Source organism: Castor canadensis, chromosome 9 (genome assembly GCF_047511655.1).
Source record: "Castor canadensis chromosome 9, mCasCan1.hap1v2, whole genome shotgun sequence".
Classification (NCBI taxonomy): Eukaryota; Metazoa; Chordata; class Mammalia; order Rodentia; family Castoridae; genus Castor; species Castor canadensis.
Window position 1 is genome coordinate 130653120 of NC_133394.1, and position 22093 is coordinate 130675212.

At 34.0% G+C, this 22093-nt stretch overlaps 1 protein-coding gene across 10 annotated transcripts in view; it reads right to left on the reverse strand.

The window, feature by feature from the left end:
- The window catches only part of Pcdh7 (protocadherin 7), a 384744-nt gene that overhangs the window by 354539 nt on the left and 8112 nt on the right, over positions 1–22093 (reverse strand). The window contains exon 2 of one of the 10 annotated variants that reach the window (XM_020152892.2): positions 1941–20199. The exons of the other annotated variants lie outside the window; for them this stretch is intronic. Coding sequence (XP_020008481.1) covers positions 20164–20199 — 36 coding nt within the window. The 3' untranslated portion in view covers positions 1941–20163. Of the gene's footprint in view, positions 1–1940; positions 20200–22093 lie in introns of those variants that run through there. 10 annotated transcript variants of the gene reach the window in all.

Below are 22093 nucleotides of genomic sequence, written 5' to 3' on the forward strand. Positions count from 1 at the left end.
CCAAATTAGAATGTAAGCACCATGAGAATAGAAACAAAGCCACAATGAGTGCAGATGTGTAATAAACATTTATGAGATAATAGAAGAACCAATTTGTCATCTAACAAAGTCATTTCCATTAAAGTCTAGATCAACCTACCTTGAGCCCTGTGTCAAAAATCCATAGGGCACGTGGCAGAGGAGATGCCATATCTGTGATGTGCTGCTGTATTCTCTGCCTGTGGCAAGAGTCTGCCTAAAAAATGACTCAATTTTGCTTAGAATACACCTTCATATAACAAGTTAGCAAAATTTGCAATTTATGTGAAAACATATTTCTTATATGTTCTTGCATGTTTAACCATATTATAATTCAGGAATATATGCTGCTCCCAGTTTACAACAACCTTGTATACACCAAGGTCCTTTCATTCTACTTCCTTATCAATAAAAGAGAGTTGTAAAGGGTTGCCTCTCTTTTTACAGTTAGATATACTTGAAGGAAAATGAGATATGTACCAGAAATAATAATAATAAAAAAGAGACTGTATAGAGTTAAGAGAAATGGTCTGACCTTGTCTTTTATTGTTTATAATGACTTAAACAGTTGCCTAAGCATGGTGCTGACATTTATAGTATTTTATCTCCCGTACCAAACAGTTGAGAACTCTTCCACTTTCTATAATATATTTTAATCAAAGGTTCCTGGAATTTAAATGCTTCTTATTCTTTTCAGAACTTCCCAAAATCCATGACACCAAGTTCAAATGCTCCCAACTTGAAGCCCAATATTTTTTATTTGGGTTACAGTAGCATATCATTTATTTTCTCTTTGGATAATGAATCATCACTTATTGCAATAAGTGGGGCAGAGGGCGGGGGAAAAGGCAGAGGGGGGGCAGTGGCTCAAATAATGTATACACATGTAAGTAAATGTAAAAATGATACAATAAAAATTTTAAAAATAGAGCATATAGTATCAATCTTCATTCAGAAAATTTTACTCATTCTCCAGCTATGATTTCTACTCCTACAGTAAGAACAGACCAACACTGGCTGTGTGAGCATCTTGTTTCTCTCACCAATTTCTTAACTACTATTAATTGCTAAGATTCCAACCTTTACCAACAAAAGAAAACAACTGAGCAAGGTTTACAAAAATCAACACCTGGAAAGGAAGGGTCCACATTTTCTAATATTAACTTGCATAGTTACCTTTCCTCATATTCAGATCCAAAAACAACATTAAAGATTTATTATTTTCATAAGTGGAAATATTAAAGTTAAAATACCCAATTGTAGTGATATTTTCCTTTAAATTTCAGAGAGAGGCAATGGAGCTGTCACTACACACTCATATTTGGCATCAGTTCCTTGGTGTTGTATCATCAGTGGCCCTCCTCTATCAAGCCAAGGAAGCCAGCAAGAAATAAAAGCAAGGAAAAAGAAGGTAGTTGTGGAAGATCAGGGACTTCTCAAGCATAATCTTTTTCCTTAAAAATAACCAAAGGATGATACTTCTAATAAACAAATACATTAGAGAACAATAAAGAAGAGAACAAATCATACTTTCCTCAAATTCCCTTAAGTAACAGGTTCATTATTTCAAAATTAGAGAAAACCACATTTTTAAAATAGTAGTAGATAGAAATGAATTACATAGCAAAAAAAAAAAAACTCCTTAGCTTTATTCTGACAATATTTTCTAGAATTAATGAGAGATGAACAAGTAAATATGCAGAAAAAAATTGATATCCCTCTATATAATGAAGTTCCTTCAAAATCTAATTGTCTGGACAAAGTAAAACCTATTAAAAAATTCAAAACTATTCTTAACCACTTATGTAGTGTAGTACCTAGTTAGGCAGGAAATACAATGATTAATAAAGTTTATAGAGATCAAATAATACATATAAATAAGTATACACATTTATATATACATTTATATATATATATTAATATTCAAAAAGCATGACATTTAGGAACATCCACAAAAATATAAAACTTAAATCTTAATTTTATAGCTCACAGAATTTTTAAAATAGGTTCCTTACTTATGACTATTTCACAACTTTCTAAAAGATAACAATACAGAAAATGTTTTCCAGTATGTGTGAGAAATGTTTTTAGCTAGGAAGAAGAAAGGTTACTCTTATTCTCAAAATATTTCTGAGATTTAATTTACAGCACTCTAAGCAGAGTAGTCTAGCTATAACTTTTGATCATCAGAATGCCTCCATAAATTAAGCTTGCTTAGACCAACACTTTCCATGGAATATGCTTATAGGAACTTATAAACATAAGTTCTTACACAGACACCCACAATGTTTTAATAAAATGAGCAAATTCAAAATATCACTGGGGAAGAATCTACAGATGTATTTCTGAAAATTCTCCTCTTCAAATTTATACTCATGGCTGACTTTCTTTCCACATACAGATCATCCTCTCCACAGACTCATCTGAGTTGAAAATCAACATGGGAGTGGTTCCTAATTAGGGTTAGATATCTTCCATTTCTCACCCTTAATACACAATTGCTCGGCCCACTCTCACCCTGATTGATTGTGATCACGTTCTATTCCCAGGAAGTTAACCAAAATGGGTTAATTTCACAAAGTCCCTTGCTTTTTGCCTTATAGTTGGGTTTGGACTATGGGAAGTTCCTGGACTAGACTAAAAAGACAGAGAAGAAACAGATTATTTTATTTCCTGACTCCAAGCATACAGAGCCTTTTTGTACAGCCCTTTCCAAATACCTCTCTCTTCTCAATCCATCAAATTCTCCCTGACCTGGCACCATAAGCCTACAAGTAGAACAGAGTGGCTATTATTCACCATGGGACAAGGTTCTGCTACCGTGACATTATTGACTTTAGGTATAGAATAATTTCATGTTGTGAGGTTCTGCCTTGTACCCTAAAGGATATTAGCAACATTCCTAGCATCTATGGTATAAATATAAATGCAATATATAGTGTTTATATGACAATTTACAATTTATAAATTATTTTCATTTATTTACTTTCACTCGAGTTCCAGAACTCTGCAAATAGGTATTATTAGAATCACTTTTACAGATGGGCAAATGAAACCCACAGATAATAATTTAATAATCATGCACCTAAAACTTATACAGAAGTAAATACTACATGGAGTTTTGAAAACCCAAATTATAATCTAATTCCCACTGTACATACTTGCCTTATAAGTACTAAATGACCTTATATTAGTATTTTCCTTAATACCAGGTTGTATCAGCAGGGCTATTGGGTTGTATATAAAGTCGAAACATCACAGTAGAGTTCTCTAGGCATTATATTTAATGTGAGTGATATAGTAAGTGTCAACTATTATCTCTTTTTCTTCCCTATAGAAGAGTAATGTTACAGGCATGTTTTATAGACAATTGGAATACTCTTCAAAGATAATATATTCTGAACCACTTCTACAAAAAAGCCCACAAGGATTACAAACAAAAAAATAGAATAACTCCAGGCATGCTCATGTATTTGATCATTTTGTGCTACATCAGAGAGATGGTTAATGCATTTCAGAGTTACAGAGACTGATTCTATACTTTCCCTCCTTAGCCTGCCACCATGATGAAGTTAAAAAAAAAAAAAAGAAACACAGAAAGATTGGAATTTTCTCATTCAAGCAAAAAGGCACATACTACTATCAGACTTTAAGAAACAAAGATATGTCAACACATATGTTCCATAAGAGGTTCAGAAGTCAAAGTAGCAACAGGAAATATCTGCATTTGAATCTTAGGGAGCATGGACTGATGAGAACTGGTGAGACTAAATCTTTTGTCCAGAGTTAATATTTCTTTTTCTATTCTTTTCTTTCTTTTTAATTTTTTTTGGCGGGAGACACTATCTTGGGTTGACTATCTCCAAAGAAAACATTGAGAGAAGTAAACTGACTGCATTTTAGAAATCTATGATTGAATAGTCTTCTCTAATTCATAATTAATATCTTCCTCTGTTCATTACTGTTCACCCAATAATGGTTGGTATGGGTTCCTTCAATAATACATCATAACATATTGTAGGTAGAAAGGAAGAAATTATGACTAGTCCCAAGTATAATTATGCCTTACTTACTGCCTACAAGATGGTCTTGAAAATGCCCTGAAATCAAGTGGTTTATTCAGTAGCATCATTGTCAGACCACGTCACAGGGAGCCAAGACTATTCTTTGTTCATTCCTTGTATGGATTCATTATTGTACTCAATCCCCATGGTATCCTACGGGCAGAGGATTGTGCCCAATTTATGGATTTGGATGTTAAAGCCCAAAGAAGTAAAATCAGATCTATGTCTCTCCAAAGCTGTTCTCAACCTCTCTGTCTCTGATTGGAGAAGTCCAATCAGATGATCTCTAACAAGCATAGAATTTGTATATAATAAGTGCTTGGTAAGTTAAATAAAGAGCTTATAAAACTTGCTGAGTCTTGCAATTTTATGAAAGAGTGAAATTCCAGAATTGATAATATTGATCTACATCTAAAAATATATGACAGCTTAGTGTATGAGAATACATTTTAAAAAATCTGTTCACCTCAACTTTTTTATTCTGATTTTTTAAAACACAAATACTTTTGAGGGAAAAGTGAGATATTGTTGGGGCAATAATAAATTATCTGCTATTAAAAATGCTGAGATAAAAGCAATCTGAAAATATTCCTTGGCTGAAGACTGCCCAAGTAATATTTTGTGGATTATAAAATGCAGTCATCAAATTTTTGGAATTTGCTTATTAGACCCATGGCAGGCAGAATTCTGCCTCCCCCCAAATGTTCATAGTTTAATCCAGAGAATTTGTGAATATGGGCACCTTACATGGACAGCAAGTTTGCAGATGAAATTAATGTTTCTAAGTAACTAACCTTAAACTAAAGAAGTTTTCCTGGATTATACAATTGGTCTCAATCCAATCATAGTGTCCATAGATGCATAAGGCAGAAGAGTGAGGGTCATAATAAGAACATATAATGAAAATGCTGCCAGTGAATGCTGTCTTTGAAGGTGGAAGGAGTCATGTAGGCAGCTGGAAAAGACAAGAAGACAAATTTTCCCCTCTACCTTTCAGAAAGAAACACAATTCTGCCAATACTAATCCAGTGAAACTCATTTCTAACTTTTATCCATTATAGCTGATAGAAGTAAATATTTGTTGTTTAAAGCCACTATGTTCATTTTAATTTGTTACAGGTGCAACAGGGATCAGATAAAACTAAAGCAAGACTTGGAAACACCTGTAAAGTGATGGTTAGATGCATTAGTTAACATCACACAGGACATAAATTAGCATTTCCTGATTATATCATACCACATTTGTCCCCATTGCCTTAGATGCAGTTTAATATTATCTATAGAAAGCATGTGAAAACATTTTAACATTATATAAATTTCTGTAGTCAAAGTCTTTAAAAAATTGTAATATAAATTACCATGATGGTAATCAATGCATTCAAAAACGCACTGAAATGCTTAAAACATTAAGGCACGTGGTATTTCTGGTTCAAATGATTAATTATTCTATTCTATTCTGATTCATTAAACAACTAGCCATAATGCCAGTGGTATAAATGACCTAATGATACAAATTATCTAGATTATGAAATTCACACGTGGGGATAGCCCAGTGTAATGAATATCTGATTATGGTTTACTAGACTATGTAATTGAAAACTTGATAAATAAAAAAAGAGAAATCACAAAAAGAATAATGGAATCAATGGCAAGAAACAAAAGTGTTTTTCCATCAGTCAGACTTAGTTGAAATAACTATTAATTGAATGAAATAACCATTAGTTGAATAACTATTGTCAGAGGCAATATTTTATGTACCAAGTTAATTTCTAGTTCTTGCAAATAGTCAGTAGTCATGTTAACTTATTAAATCACTATTATTCACTAGTGTAAGTATACTCTCAGTAGAATATCCAAATCAATGTGTTAGCTCTACTGCTGCCCTGAGAGAATTAGACAGAGATTCTGCAAGGTTTTGTAGAAAGTAAATGGGACAAATTTCAAGAATAGTTACTGAAAATAAGGTCTCCGGAGACTGGAGAAATTGGCAGTATAAAACAGTAAGAAACTGAAATACCAAACTATTAAGGGGACTGGCAACCAAGGAAAACTGCACTATTATGCTAATCACAGAATATCTACTTCTCTTTTCTCTCTGAGTTGCAGGGCCTTACAGTCTAAGCTAGTTCCCATGAAATCAACCTGGCCACCCTACCCATAAGTAGTCTTCTTTTAGGGTCTCCATCTACCATCTTCTGTCCTGAGGCTGAACAAGGACAGTTACTAAATGTAGTCCTTCTGACTGTTGCTTCTTTTTAATACATTTCAGAAAAGATACAAATGTAATTTTAATTTCTTTGTTATCATCTAGGACAGAGTAACTAAGTTCTACTATTTTCTGGGAGTGAGAGGTTTCAGACTTTGAATTACCCTAGGATTAAAAATACCTCTCCTTTATGTATATATATATATATATATATATATATATATATATATAGAGAGAGAGAGAGAGAGAGAGAGAGAGAGAGAATTTTCCCTTATATTCTGCATAATGCCTCATTTAAGTTCCTTCACTAGAAAGCCTCCCATTAAGGTTTTCCATTTTTCTAGTATTGTCTATGAATAGAAATATAGGTTTGAGAAGCAATATCTTAAAAGCTGTCACCAACCAGTCATTCCAGTTGAATTATCTGAAAGCTAGTTGATGACACATAAATGTGTTAATAGAACACATGATAGGTGCTCAGGTAAAAAGGAAAGCACTAGAAGAAATAGAAAGCATCTAAAAATAGTAGAAATTGTGTAAAAAACACGATTTTTCTTAAGATATCTCAGGGCTAGAACATTTTCTACAATCTATGCATTAAAAATATATAATGTGTGAAAATGTGAGATTGCATTGCTATTTTTAGGAAAATGTAACTTGAGATCAGGTAAATTGTTATATTCTTCAAAAATCATCTTGAGACGGTATAAACAATCCAGAATGTTGCTATGATTAAAAGCCTCTATGTAATTCCTCCTCTGAAAATCACTTCATAGCTTCTATTCCTTTACTTTCGCTCTCCTCAATGACAGCAATTGTTCCCACTTGAAGATGTTATGACATCTAAAAATAACTAAGTGATTTGGACCCAGTGTAAAGAATTTGGAGTGAACAGTAACATTAGTGAAAAAAGTTAAATTTTGTTCAAATCAGAGACTCACTAAAATGCAATGAAGTTATCTAAATTGCTCATTAACTGGTTCCAATTCTAATAATCAAATAAAAATTCATTAGAAATTCATAAAGAACAAAAATTGTTGAAATGTAAAAGAGAGGGTGGGGAAAAATATACTTCAATTCAGCTCCAATGAGAATAGTTGATGCCCTATGGCCAAGGCTGCAATACTGATGCAGAACTATAAAGAAGAAAGAAATCAAAGCCATGTTGTAATTGTCTTGTGAGGCAATTGTCAAGCATCAACCTAGGAAATAGTAAGTCCTTTCCCAGGGTACACGTGGTTTTCATTATAACTCATCATGCTACATTATTGTTCATGTAAAACTGTCTCTCCAACAAAGACTTTGCACAACAGGACACCAATAATTTGTTAATTATTCTATTATTTTAGTCTATTCTGATTTATTAAAGAACTAGCCATAATGCCAGTGGTATAAATGACCTAATGATACAAATTATTTAGATTATGAAATTCTCACGTGGGGATAGCCCAGTGTAATGAATATCTGCTTATGGTTTACTAGACTATGTAATAAAAAACTTGATAAATAAAAAAAGAGAAATGACAAAAAGAATAATGGAATCAATGGCAAGAAACAAAAGTATTTTCTCCATCAGTCAGACTTGTTGAAATAACTATTAATTGAATGAAATAACCATTAGTTGAATAACTATTGTCAGAGGCAATTTTTTACGCACCATGTTAAATTCTAGTTCTTGCAAATAGTCAGTAATATGGTGGCACACACTTGTAATCCCAGTACTAGGTAGTCTATGTACAGGATTGTGATTTTGAGGCAAGCCTGGGGTATATAGCCAGACCGTACCTCAAAACACACAAACAATAATAATAACCATTAGAAGGCACATAAATGAATGAACAAAACTCATTTATATACTAAATTCTGGTAACATTTTTAGTTTTATTTAAGGTCCTGGCTTACTTAGAATTATGTAGGTTAGTGGGACACAATTTAGACAAACCTTGAGTTTTACCTCTGCTTCACTAATTTTTAGTTAGGTGATCAAGGCATTTTGGAAACTTACTGATGAAACATTCCAAATCTGTTAGTCTCTTATGGTTTTCTCAATGCAGCAGTGATACTGAAGTTTAAAAAAAAATCAGTGTTTAAAATATTCTTATCACTTGGCTTCTTGGTACTGACTTCTGACTCCCTCTGAGACAGTGAGAAAACAGCCGGCTTGGCAGGAAAAATGAATACAGAGAAAGTACAAAAGCTTACAGGATGCCACTGGTGAAAGAAAAGAGCAACACCTCAGACATTCAAACTGCTGCAGAGGGGACTACAGAATCAAGGGAGACACAGAGCACCTGTCACCCAAAGTCTTTTAGGAAGACTGCCAGGTACAGCATCTCCACTTTTCCAAAATCATTATTCCAGTAATCTTCCTCCATAACTTGAAATCTAGTGAGAGGGTTACTAATACTTTCTCTGAAAGTAGCTTTCAAAAATGCCAATATGCCCCCAAAATTTCAATGCTCATGAAACACTCTTTTCTTTAGTTTGCAAATATAAATGTAGAACTATTTTAAATGTAGTTTGATGAGCTGCTGCAGGTGTGTGTTTGTGTGTGAAAGGCGGGAACTGTCGAGGGTAAAGGAGCACTGGATGTTAGGTCTTATTCTCCAGTATTTTCCTTAGGGCTTGATTTTTTTTTCAGAGCTTTTCAACTGTAAGTTTAGGAAGAAATGCAGGCAATCATGAAAGTACAGAAAGACACAACTTCCTATCTATATTCCCTTAGTACTTCCATTTCTTACTATCTTTAGCGTTTGATGAAAGAGTTCCTCCTCTACCCAATTTTTTTCAATTATTCAATAAAAAGGCCCAGCAAGAAACCAGCTTAAGTGATAAAAAAGAAATAAGCCAAACATTTTTTGGACCCCTGAGCAAAATCCTTGATATTTTTTTTTCCTTTTGTAAATTGAGACTTTCCTCTCTAGCTCTGAAGCATATTTTTTTCTCCTTTCTTCAGTAAGGCATTTCAGCATTTTCTTAGAGTGATAAAATAATATGTCATCAATTTTTCTCCACAGATGAATACTAGGAATGAAATGTGGCAACTGTGCTATTTTTGGTAACAATATATTCTTTTTTTAAAATTCTGAATCTTCTAGGGAAATACTTGGGTTTGGGTTTGTGCATTATTATCTCATCTTTGTTCATTCTCCCTCCATCCTCTTCAAAGATACTTTATTTATCATATTGTGTAATAGATATAATATTAATCTATCTCTACTTACAGTTGGACTTTCAGTTTTTCACATTTCCTGTAGAGCATTAAATGAGTAAGAAGAAAGAGATACAGAAAAGCTGAGTGATTTGCTCAACATCAGAGAATAAGATCAAAATAATCTTGTAAAATCTGCCTGCCTTCCAGCCAGGATTGTACCCACTAAAACGAAGATATGGTAAGTTATGCTTTTAAATTTCAGGATTTTTCTGCCTTTAAATTTCTTCTTATACAAAGCAGTATGTGATAAAATATTTCTTTTTTTTCTGTTATTAACACCAAGTAAGTTCCCAGTTGAAGTGGTAATACTTTCAGTTCTTCTGAATGCTAGAGATTTAAAAAGAAAAAAAATCATACTGGTCAATTCTGAATGCAAGGTAAGTGCCAGGAGTCTGCATGACACAAAAATTAGGGACTAGAGGGGTTTCTGAATTTCCTTTGTTTAGGCGTCACACAAATCACTCTCATTTTAGGCGTCTCTACTTCCTAAAATGTAGAAATGAGGGTTTCCAAGGTATAGTCAAGAAATGTATAAGGCATATATAGATATGTACCTATCAATTATAAAAGTAACAAGTGAATCAAATGTTTTTGTTTTTTAAGCTGTCTGTTCTTCCTTCACAATGTGCAGACACTGTTTTATTAACTGCAATGTGACATAGTGGGGATATCAGGTACTTTAAATCCTTCCTTTCATCTCATGATTACCAACAATAGTATAGACCATATTTGAGATGAAATTAAATTCTTCATTAAGCCATTTCTCAGGCTAAACAGAGCAGTGGTATGCTTGTTTGCCACCAACAGCCCTTGCCTTGTGTTCCAGCAACAATTGTTCTTATTTTACAAGAGAACAATCAAGAAGTTCAAAATTAATAGCCATGAATTCTCAAGAACTCATAAGCATACACTTGTCTTACTTCTGCACTGAGCAAGGATAGTGTTCATACTATTTATTACTGGGGACTGAAAACAATTCCCACTTGTCAGAGTGAACATAAAAAACTCCAGGTGTAGCTAGGAAACATCTTGAAAAGAGTGACAGTAACACACACAGAGTGAATAATAGATTTTGACAAGTTCTTACAATGTAATTATGCAAAATATGCCACATACTACATTTTTCTCCTTTTACCCTCTCTGAAAGTGACCCAGTATCTTTATTAAGTTTATGGATTTATACCTAATTGCCTCCTTTCAGGCATCAAGTTTGAAAAAGCTTTCCAACTTGAACCAAATTGTTCCAGCCCCTAATTTCCTTATAGTCTACTGATTCAGTAATTGAATAATACATTTATAAGATCATCTTTAGTAAGCCAATAACAAACTCTGGTCAATTTCCACAGTTGGCTGTCTCCACTGGGAGCTAAACTTGTAAGAGAATGGTAAGGAGGTGGCATGTTGATCTGGAAGAAATTAACTGGGTTCTTTATCATTTTATTACACCTTATTTGCAACAGTATGAAATAACTAAGATGAAGGCAATATTTTAATAATCTATTTTTGAGGAAAGAAAATTCTATAGATGGTTCAATGGAATGAGGAAAAAGCCTCAGAAATTTTATTCACTGATTTTGATGCTTAAAAATTTAAATCATTCCAATAATCAGATCAATTCAGATTATATGCATGCAGAGGTAACATACAACAGAACCCATTGTTGTTTTAATGGCGAATATTTTGTGAAAGCTGATCAGTTAAAAAACTAGCCAATGAAAGCTGTCTTTGACACATTAAGGAAACACTGACATACACAAAATTAATGTGTCATTATTTTCATAAAGAATCAACTTTAGATAGGTTTTAGTGTTCTCATTTTATTAATTAAATATATACTTCCTAAAAATCAATATAAATTTTAAATAAACAAAGTAGAATGAAGTAAGACATGGTAACCAATGCCTGTAATTCCAACCTGAATAGGGGGAGGTGGAGATCAGGAGGATCATAGTTTGAGGCTAGCTCTGAGAAAAAGTTAGGGAGACCTATCCCAACCATTAAGTGGGGTATGGTGGTACATACGTATCATCCCAGTTTGTTGAGAGGCATAAATAGGATGATTCTGGCCCAAGATGGCCCAGGCAAAACATGAATCATAATTGAAAAAGAACTAAAGCAAAAAGGGTTGGAGGCCTGGTTCAGGTGGTATGGTGTTTGCTTAGCAAGCACAAGGCTCTGAGTTCAAACTTCACTACCAAAAAATAAAAAAAATAAAACGCAAAACAACAACAACAGAAAGTAAATAAAGTTACAGATTTTAAAAAATTTGGTCAAAATTTCACTCTCCATAAAAAGGCATTTCTTATCCTGAATCAAACTGTAATTCACAGCAGCAGTAAATTTGTTCTTTCTACTTGCATTAATGATATGGATAACACAGCATGTGAATACTGGCTGAAAAGAAGAATATTAAAATAATAAAAAGAAAATATATGAAGAAGTGTTTCAAAACAGCATAATGTGTGTAGAAGGAAGAAAAGCAGCCATCGATCGAACGTCTACCTTCTCATCTTTTGATTTGTACTTTAAGGTTTAAGATGGTACTATACAAAAAATGGACTGAATAATCTAATTCCAAAAACACAGTAAGAGATATTAAAATAGCGAGGTTGAAATACCCACTGAAGCCTTTTGGAGAAGCAAGCAAGTCCAATTTCAGTCTCATGAACTAGTTGGTGTAGAGATGTTTCATCTACTTCACATAGGCACAGTGGTTGAGCCTGTGGTCTCTGTAACTAGAATATCTGCACTTGAGCCTCAACCCTGCCACTTTGCAAATTGTGTGACTTGTGTATAAGTTAAATATAGTGAAAAGCAGGTTTAGATGTAATTTTTAAGATACATCTTTGTTTACACCCTAATTATTGCCAGTTCTGTGAACAGAGGAACATTAAGCTTTCATTTTAAATGTTTTAAAATCAGCCCTAGAAACTTAGAAAGGTACTTCCAAGGAAAAGTCTACTCTGCTATTCTCTCCCAAAAGACCAAAAGGAGGGAGCTAGATTCTAAATTTTGGTGAGCTTGTCCTGTATCACCTTCACAAAATCACCCTGAACCCATCATATCGATTCATAAATAGTTCCAGGGTACTTGATATGTTTTACTGCATGAATTTAATTTTATTAAGAACATTAAAAAAAAACCATAATCCTAGATTTGTGCATGAATTTATCTCCTGATGAAAACTTTACACCATACATACATACATAATAATTAGTAAGAAGTCATTCAATGTGGTACCAGCCTTAGTTAAATGCCTTGCCATTTCTATGTGCCATGAGAAATAAAACCCACTAGATTTCTGCACAACCAATTATGACACTGTGTGTGAAAATCCACTGAGACTTCCTTTAGCGAAAAAAATTATTAAGCCTACATTTCTGTTTAACTGACTCCTCTCCATGTAACTCCTACTGCTTTTCGTTTGGATTTTAATGATGGAAATGTACTAGGTGTTTAAGACTAAATATTAATGTTGTTATAAATTTGTAGAATAACTTTGTACCATTTTATGTAAATGTTTATTTACATTAATTAATATTTCTAAATGCAGTTATTGGTTAACAAAATTAAAATAATTAAGATCTTAATATCAAAAATCTTTGTGAAAGCTAAAAATTGCAGAAAAAATTCAACAATGTGCTTATAAGGCTAGATCTAGAATGTAAAAATGTATTTTAACTTTTATGAACATATGTACATATTACAGATGCATATATTTTTCTCCAAACCTATAGTGATTATGCCCTTTTTTTTGGTCAATTGTAAAAACACATTTAGGGCTCCTATAAAAAGGAAAAACTGGAAAGTCTTCCTTCCTACAAATATACAGACATATAAAATGAACAAGAAGCTTGTGATGAAATGATGGTCCAGTCAAATGTGTTCTTGCATGGAAAACAAAAAGACTCTGAAAAGGACTGAATTGTGACCTCCCAAATTTATATGTTGAAGTCTCAATCCCTATTGTGACTGTAGTCGGAGACAGGGTTTTAAAGATAAGTGAAAAGTCATTAGAGCACTAATCTGATAGGACTGGTGTCCTAAGAAGAAGAGGAAGGGACATTAGAGCTTTCTCTTTCTGCCCATATACAGAGATGAGACTGTGTGAGGACACACAGAGAAAAGGCAACCACCCACAGGCCAGTAGAAAAGACCTCACTCACCAGAAACCAAATTTGCCAGCATCCCGGTATAAGAATTCTAGCCTGCAGAGCTAAGAGAAAATGTGTTTCCTGTTATTTATAACAGACAGTGTGTGGTATTTTGTTATGGCAGCCTGAATAGACTAATACAAACTCTCTACCAAACCTGCTAAGAATACATACCATGAAATTATGAACTAGAACAAAATCATACAAAAGTATAAATATGTATCAATATAAATTAAAATCTATCAGGAATACTATAATAACACAAGTCGCAAATACGGAGAGAGAAGTATGTTGAAAGGGCATTCTCTTGCATGGAATTTAGGAGAGTCTCTGGTTTGCTTTCCCCAGTTCCTTATAGAGATACTGATGGCATATACCTCTAGAACTCTTGGTGGGAGGAAATGATGTCATGAAGCAGAGCCTTGGTACTGTGATTGGCACAGAATAAAAGCTCAATAAATGTCAGCTGTTACCTTTAGATGCTGGACCTGAAAGAACTTCCCAAGAAAGATTGCATAGCAAGAAGAAATGACAGTTAAAAAGTGATGGAATTTTTTTTAAATGTCAAAAAGATGCTATCAAACTGTTTAGAAAGCCTTTTCTAAAGTACCTGCTTTACAGAGATAAGCCATTACTTTGCCTTCACCACTGAGAGTTCAATAGCTCTGGATGTCTTTTTGACGATTGCCAGTTGCCTATTTGTATTTTTGAGGGCCAGGCACAACTACACCTTGATACTATATCAGTGTAACTTTAAAGTGACCAGAAGAGACTAGCAGAGGTTCAAATAGATGGTTAGGATGTATATATTTTAAGTAAAGTATAATGAAATACCCCCAAAGCATAAAGGCACCTTCAGAAGGACTTAGAAAAAAATATGGAAAACTAAAAATATTATCTTCAGTTATAATAGTGCTTTGGAAAGTCCCAAATAGTTCATGTAACCCCACAAACTCTGTCATGTAATCAGAGCCAGAGCTTTATGTAAAATGACAGAAGAGGAGTATCCAGAGGCTTCAGGGCTTGAAAAGTTACAGAAGGTCACATCAGTCAATCAGTGACAGCTGGGACCAGCAGGCAGGTTTTCAGATTGTCTCAGCCAGTCGTGATTTCTGTTTTTTTCACAGATCTAGGAGTGAATCAGTCAGCAGAATTTAGGAATGCCAACAGATCTAATCTAGAATTTTTATAGCCTGACCTACCATTTGTCATCAGAATTGAGGAGGGCAAGTGTTGAAAAGGTCTGGCTTCTAGGGCCTTGAGGGCCAGGGATGTAGAACACTTGTCCAGCATGTATGAGGCCCTGGGTTTTGGATCCCCAGTACTTCAAAAAACAAAACAAAACGAAAACAACAACAAAAAAAAGAGTCAGGTTTCTAGACTACAGAACTAGTGTAGTGGAATCAAATTTCTAAGAATGGAGCAAAGGTATCCACGTTTATAATTATTTATGCATAATAATAAAATCACACAATTAGAGCACTTAGTTAACACAGATTTGCACCACATTCTAAGCACAATATTCCTTATTAAAACAGTTGTAATTCCATTTAATCTTTATTGCTTTGTTGAAAAATTATGGCTAAGTAAGTGAAATTATAATCTATCAAATTTTGAAATATTTAGTACACCCAACCAGAATGGAGGGAGTTGGAGTCCTGTAATAAACAATCCACAGACTTTGGTCAAATGAATTCTTTTGAAGTTTCTTCCAACAGTGAAAAAGCAAATGCTGTAGTCCTCTTTAAGTCTCAGCTTCCTCAAGTCAAAACTAAGGTAAGCAACAATTACACGATAAAACATCTCAGTAAGTGACACCTGTCTTTATTACACTGGTCAAACAATAATAGAAGGTAGAAAGTGGGTATGCTGCCATGAAGCTTTTGTGTTTTCCCTGTTCCACCCCCTTTTCATTCTTCTCTTTCTCCCAAAAGTAAGAGAGCAGAAAACAAATGGAGACAGAGCAGTTGAGGTGGATATTATAGACCCAAACAAAAACCAAGCCAACATAAAACACCTGGTCTAAAGGGAGGAAGTGGAGGTTACTACTTTTTCGTGCTAATCTTGCAATGATATCAAGCCATGACATTTTAGTGGCTTCCCCCAGAGCCCGGAACAAAAATTCAAGGCCACACATTTATCTTTGTCAGGCCTGAATGTCCCTTTCTAATCTCGTTCTTCCTTCCAGAGATTCCTACCTGGAGTTGGAGATTTTCGGTACTTTAAGTGAGATCTTATTCTTCTAAATTCTTGAAGGTTGCCCACCCTTTCCCAAAGCCCTAATCAAAATCCCATTTGTTAAAGACTATTGATCTTTGGGAGGTGCTGACCTAGTTATCTGCTTAAAGCAATTTACACCCAGGTGAGCTAAAGGCTGAACCAAACACACCAGAGGTCATTTACGTTTTAAAAGGGTTACTGCTTAGCAAACCCCAGGCTCCTTAGAAATAATTTTGAGTTACAAGGCACTTTTCTGCACACACCTCACTGTCTATCCCTTTCAACTCAAGTTTACTTCCCTCTTCTGGATCTCGTTCCTTAGTAAATCAAGTACACATTTTTTCTCTTTAGACATGCCAGGGTTTCACCTTTAAAAATGACTGCTTGCCATGGGGCTGAATGAAAATGGAAACTTTATCAGTGAGCATGAGTTGGCACAGTGAATGAATAATATCTGCAGGAATATATAAATTGACGGCTACAGAAATTCGTGCATGTGTTTGGGCGTGCATGTGTCTATTTTTTCCCCCAGATAAGGATCTCCGGAAAAATACTGACAACCCATATGTTTGCATAGTTCTTCTTCATACCCCCTCAAAATATGTCAGAAGTCTACTCTGGGTGACCAGTGCTTCTGTTACCTGCCTTAAACATTTGCTTCAGTTTATCTTACTTAAGTGTTTGATGTTTACAACACCACCAAGGAGGATGGAGGGCAAATCAGAGAATTGTTCATTTGCTACTGAAGCCAGGATTATGCTCCACACAGAGAAAACAAGGACTCCAGCCAACCCAACAGGTAGCCTTTCAGCACAGAGAAACCCACCCAGCAGGGAAAGAAAAATAACAAGAGTATCCCAGAACTGATATTAAAGTTGCTATACCATATTCCATACCCAACGTGGATGGACTGACAGGCTAGCTACGTGCCAAAGCCTAAACCCTCAGTTCATTTGTTCAACAAATATTTGAGCGTCCTCCATGAATCATGCCTGCAAAGACCTTCATAGAAAAGGCAAATTCAGGGACTGTCCCTCTGAGCTTCATGAGTCCCTCTGTCACTGAATCCCAGGTACCAATTTTAGTTTGTTTTATCAATGGAAGGTAAGGATCTTGTTCTGGTTATCATTTTATCTCCACCCCAAAGCCTTGCATGTATGATAAAGATATAGGAAATCAATATGTTCTTTATAAAATGAATGGATTAAAATTTAAACATATCAGAGGGAATTTTGAGGCAAAGTTACAAATACTGTGGAATCACTACTTAAAGGGTCTTTGAAGGATCTTGGCCCTTTCCAGAGATAGCCTCAAAAATAAAGTTAAAGTTAAAGTGATTTGCCTAATTTTTAACAGTGTTTTTGTTGTTGTTGGTGGTGGTGGTGGTACTGAGGTTTGAACTCAGGGCCTTGTGCACAAATTAAATTTCACTGGTCCTGGCAGCAGGGTGTGCCTGTAATGCCAGCACTTGAGAGGCTAAGAAAAGAGGATCAACCTGGGCAACACAGGGACACTGTCCCAAAAATCCCAAAACAAGAAAAGCAAAAACACAAATCTCACAACATTCCTCAAATGCTTCCAGCATTCTTGAATTGTTGGATTTTTTTTTTTTTTTTGGATTTTATAAGATTCTTAAACTAGTTCCATCAGCCATGAAAAATCCATTCATTACTTCACTATCCTCATCTGAGAAGTAATAATGGTGCTCTTCCTTACAGTTTATTCTGAGGAAAAAATGGGCAATCCTATATCTGAAACTTAAGTGACCTGATGCAAATATGAACTATTTTTTTCGCTCTGTAATCTTCTTTATATTATTCTGATGTCATGAAGTCAATGACTTATTGATCTTTGCATACCTAGGACCAGTGCTGAAATTAACTATATTAAAAGAAAAAACAATCTAATGAATGCAGTACTCTAAATAAAGCTATATGTAGCATGTCACCTTCCTTACATTTTGTAAGAGAGGATTAATTACTATCTCTTAACTTTGAGTAAAATATTCAAATGCTAAAATATGTAGGATAATATGTGTTTTGTTCTAAGTCCAATTTCCATCTGTCCACAGATACCTCCTTCGTGGTAAGTTCCAGCAATTACCAAGGAGACTGGAAAGGAGACCTGAGATTGAAAACTACTGGGAGTAGGAGGGTGGAGGGAAAGTGGGAGTCTGAGCCTGGTCACCAAATCAATTTCACATGCTCAAATAGTTTTTAAAAATATATAAAAAAATAGCAGGGGAATAATAGCAAATTCCTCAAAAGCCTTTTGTTTTTGGTAAATGCTGCTATAATAAGTATACTGTTGATCATTCTGATTCAGCTCGATATACACTAAAAGCCTTGGGAGTATTAATTTTTTGCTTTGACTTATTATGTTTTTCTTATCACCATAGTAAATAGCATAGCTTCCACCCCACACAGTCTTGAGTATAGTTCACGTAAGGGTAAGAGAACTTCCACTGCTACACAATAAAACATATTCTTTGCATGACAACTAAGAATAGAAACGTTTGTGGACACAAGCAGAACTGAAACAAACACTACACATGACATAATCTACTCTTACTATGGTAATATCCTCTGAATTTTCCTAGTTTACTTCGAATCTGTGTGTTTGTGGTAAAGATCTGATAAATAGAGACCTGATAAATTGGTCCATGTTTGAAGAGTGTGTTACCAGGTGAATTTGTAAAACACTGACTTTGACAGTTCTTTGTGAGAATATTCTTGAATATTACCTCCGTGCACTGATTACATTCAATCAACCCAAACTTCTGGACTTTGTTCTTTCTATCACTTGTTTTTGAGTTGATGTTATTTATTACAGGATTTACATTTTAAGTGTATCAAAGGAAGTTTTCTATGGGAGATGAGGAAAGAATTATTTCCAAGCGGAGAAGTGGTAAAGGTTCTTTCACAAGCCTCTTACACTGGTCCGTTAGCTCAAAAAAAATAAGAGGTTGAGAATAATTAAGTTTTATTCGGGAGTTTCACTGTAATCTCAATGATACTTCAGAAACTTTCCCCTTTGCAAGACTAAATAAACAGCTAATAGAATGAAAATCCTCAAGTATGCATTAGGGATTTGCATGGGTTACTGTGTATATCCTACCACTTCGCACTGGAATCTTGTTGCAACATTTATTTTTCTAAAGGGGCTATTATATTGACAATAATTCATGAAAAAAAATCTTGAGAATTTGGTATTCCTAGTTTTTCAGACCATATAGAAAAACTTAATAGTGCAGATGGAGTGGTAAATATATTATAAAATAATCAGACTTTACATATGGAATATTATTTTAAGCATATAAACACATACAACATAACAGAGACATAAAAATACAAACACAGAGAGGTAGAGGGGTCATCCAGAGGATTCCCTGACTTACCTAGAATATCACTAATACAACTAAAATCCTGTGTTCACTGTCTTAATAATATGTAACATGAGAAGTTTTATCTGATGTAAAACAGAACAGCAGTCCACAAAACAGGAAGCCACATATTCCTTCTGAATAGGGCTAAAGTGACTTCATCAAATCTAACAGAAAAATTTTAAAAGTTTATAAGGGATTTGTCAAAAAAAATCTTGAAGATTCTACACATTCTATGGTCAGTATTTCAAGATTAAGGAAAAAACAACATATTCCATTGTCTGTGGTAAATACAAAATCAAACTCTCAAGTTTGTTTTGCATTTTGCTCAGCATTTTTGCATGTACATGTGTGGGTACAAGCACAGACACACACAGTTGAATTTAGAAGCGCACACACAGTGAGCAAAAGACAATTCTTCCTTTTAACAGTAAATGTAACTGGTCTGGAAAAGCTTTAATTACATGACACAGAAAGTATTGATCAGATTTTATTTGAAGTCAGTATTTAATGTACTATAGACAAAGACTTGTAAGACTTAATTTTCCTCTGCTCATACAAAGCCAAAATCTTAAAAGTATTGTTGAAATTTGCTTTTGGATTTTTTTCTAATGATTTCACTAGTAAGTCTAATAGGTGCTAACCACCTCTTTGGGGATGGAATTCTTGGTGACTCAGACATACACGAGTAGCACATTTCCTTATTAATACTGTGTTTTGGGGTAAGTTTATTTATTTTCTGTTTTCTCTAAATGAGAAAGAAAAAAAACTTGAAAATAAAATGTACAAATGGAACAAACAGTGATTGGCTGACACTCCACGGCCAAGGGCAGGCTCCAGCAGGTTTCGGAGTAGTAAGGTCATCACAGTATGGTGCAAAATGGAGCATCATATTAGAGTGGAATTCAGCCAAACACAGTAATGTATGGATGTAGACGCATCTGAAAGAAGGAAAATAAAGATTTATGCAGGCAAAAAAAAAATAAGATGAATAAAATTTCCCCAATGTCTAGGCTGAATCCAAATGCTACAATAGAGGTTTGGGAACAGAGAAACATTTTATTTGCAAATTATTTATTTGTTAATAATAAATATGCTCAGGGGAAAGAAAAGTTGACTTGTCAGAAGAATCCCACTTGGAAGCCTTAATAGTTTTGTTGTTTGTACACAGCATTAGAGTTCAATACAAACATCACTAAATTCCTGAAAATAAACCTTTCTTCTGCCTTTAAAACATTAATTCACCAGAAGTGATAATTAAGATTAGTTTTAGTGGTTTCAGCTCAATTCTTCTTGGAATGTGATTTCTCCCACCACACTAATGCTAAATAAAGCACTGTGTAATGTACCGCAACACAGTCTCTGCTTTAGAAGAGTGTAAGGGCTTGGAAAAAAAAATAAGAAGAAAGAGAAGCAAAGCTTACTCTAGATATATGTGAACATCTCTTATTCTTTATATAGCATCATAGTAAATAAATGAATGGAGCCCCTTGCTGTAGTCTAGAACAAACACCTATTACACTACTTTTCCTACATCACCTCTCCTCCCACCCCTATCCCCCCAAATGATGTTAAAAAATCAAATAGTGTTGATGACTGTGGAAAAGCAATGGCTTTGTCATACTACATTAGGTTTTAAAATTAGTTCAGTTTTATTTTTGAAATTACTAAATTTAACAATTTATAGTTTATTCCCACATAAATTTAGGATCTGAAACACTGGATTAATTAACTGCCTAACAATGAAGCAATCAAATTGAAAAGTAGTAAAATGTCTTGGTCTTTAAAAAAAATTTACTAGAAAACATATTAAGAGGAAAAATAACTTCACCATTGTGTGTTAAGGATGCTACATAGGTAAAATGTATCTGCAAAGTGGATAAAGTGCAAAGAAGCCAGAGGGGCTGTGAATATCGATGGAAAAGGTACAAGATTATCCTGAATTTGAATGTACAGAATATTTCTTATTTTTTTCTCTATTAAAATACATTTTATTTGAGGACATAATAAATGCTAAATAAGAATTTATGTTTGTTATTATTCTGATCACATTAAAAATTGTCAATTAACTTATTGAACATATTTTATCAACCATGTTACTTTAATGTATATTATCAATTACTACTACTTACATGGGGGAAAGTAAAATATAATTGTGCTATAAAAAGATCTATCTTTGTAGCCAAATTGATACTTACAAATATATAAGTAAATTTGAACAGATTTCTGTCACTACTGAAATATATACAGAGAAAGTTATGGAAATTCGGGTGTCTTTCCCTCAAGGTATGGACTCTGGTCTACATTATATCCCTAATAATTTTGTGATCCAAATCAAATTACTTTTTTTGTTCTGGACCTCAGTCTCCTCTCCTATAAAATGAGAAAAATGCTTAGTTGCTATCTTTTAATTTTAAAATGTAATGACTCAAGTGATTTTAGGTACAGACATTGAACTGTTCGTTATAGTAATTTTTAATTTTTACTTTAAGTTTAACATTTGTATGAATATTATAACAAAATAAAAGACTATTGGCACCAAGATGGTGTACAGGAATGTGTATTTGTGTGTGTGTGTGTGTGCAGGCAGAGAGACAGAGTTACACATCTATCCATCCATCTTATTCACACTTTTTCACAAATGAGATGCAATTACTCAAAGACAGGAAGATAACAAGAAAATGATTTTGTTATAATTCTATTGCTGCCGGATTTACTTAAAGTCTTTATATTGGTTTTGTGGTCTTATATCTAACTTATTAGCTTATTTAGTATAAGTCTGGGATAAGCTTTAAATTGTCCTATGCAGACTTCCCTTTAAATTTGCATATCCAT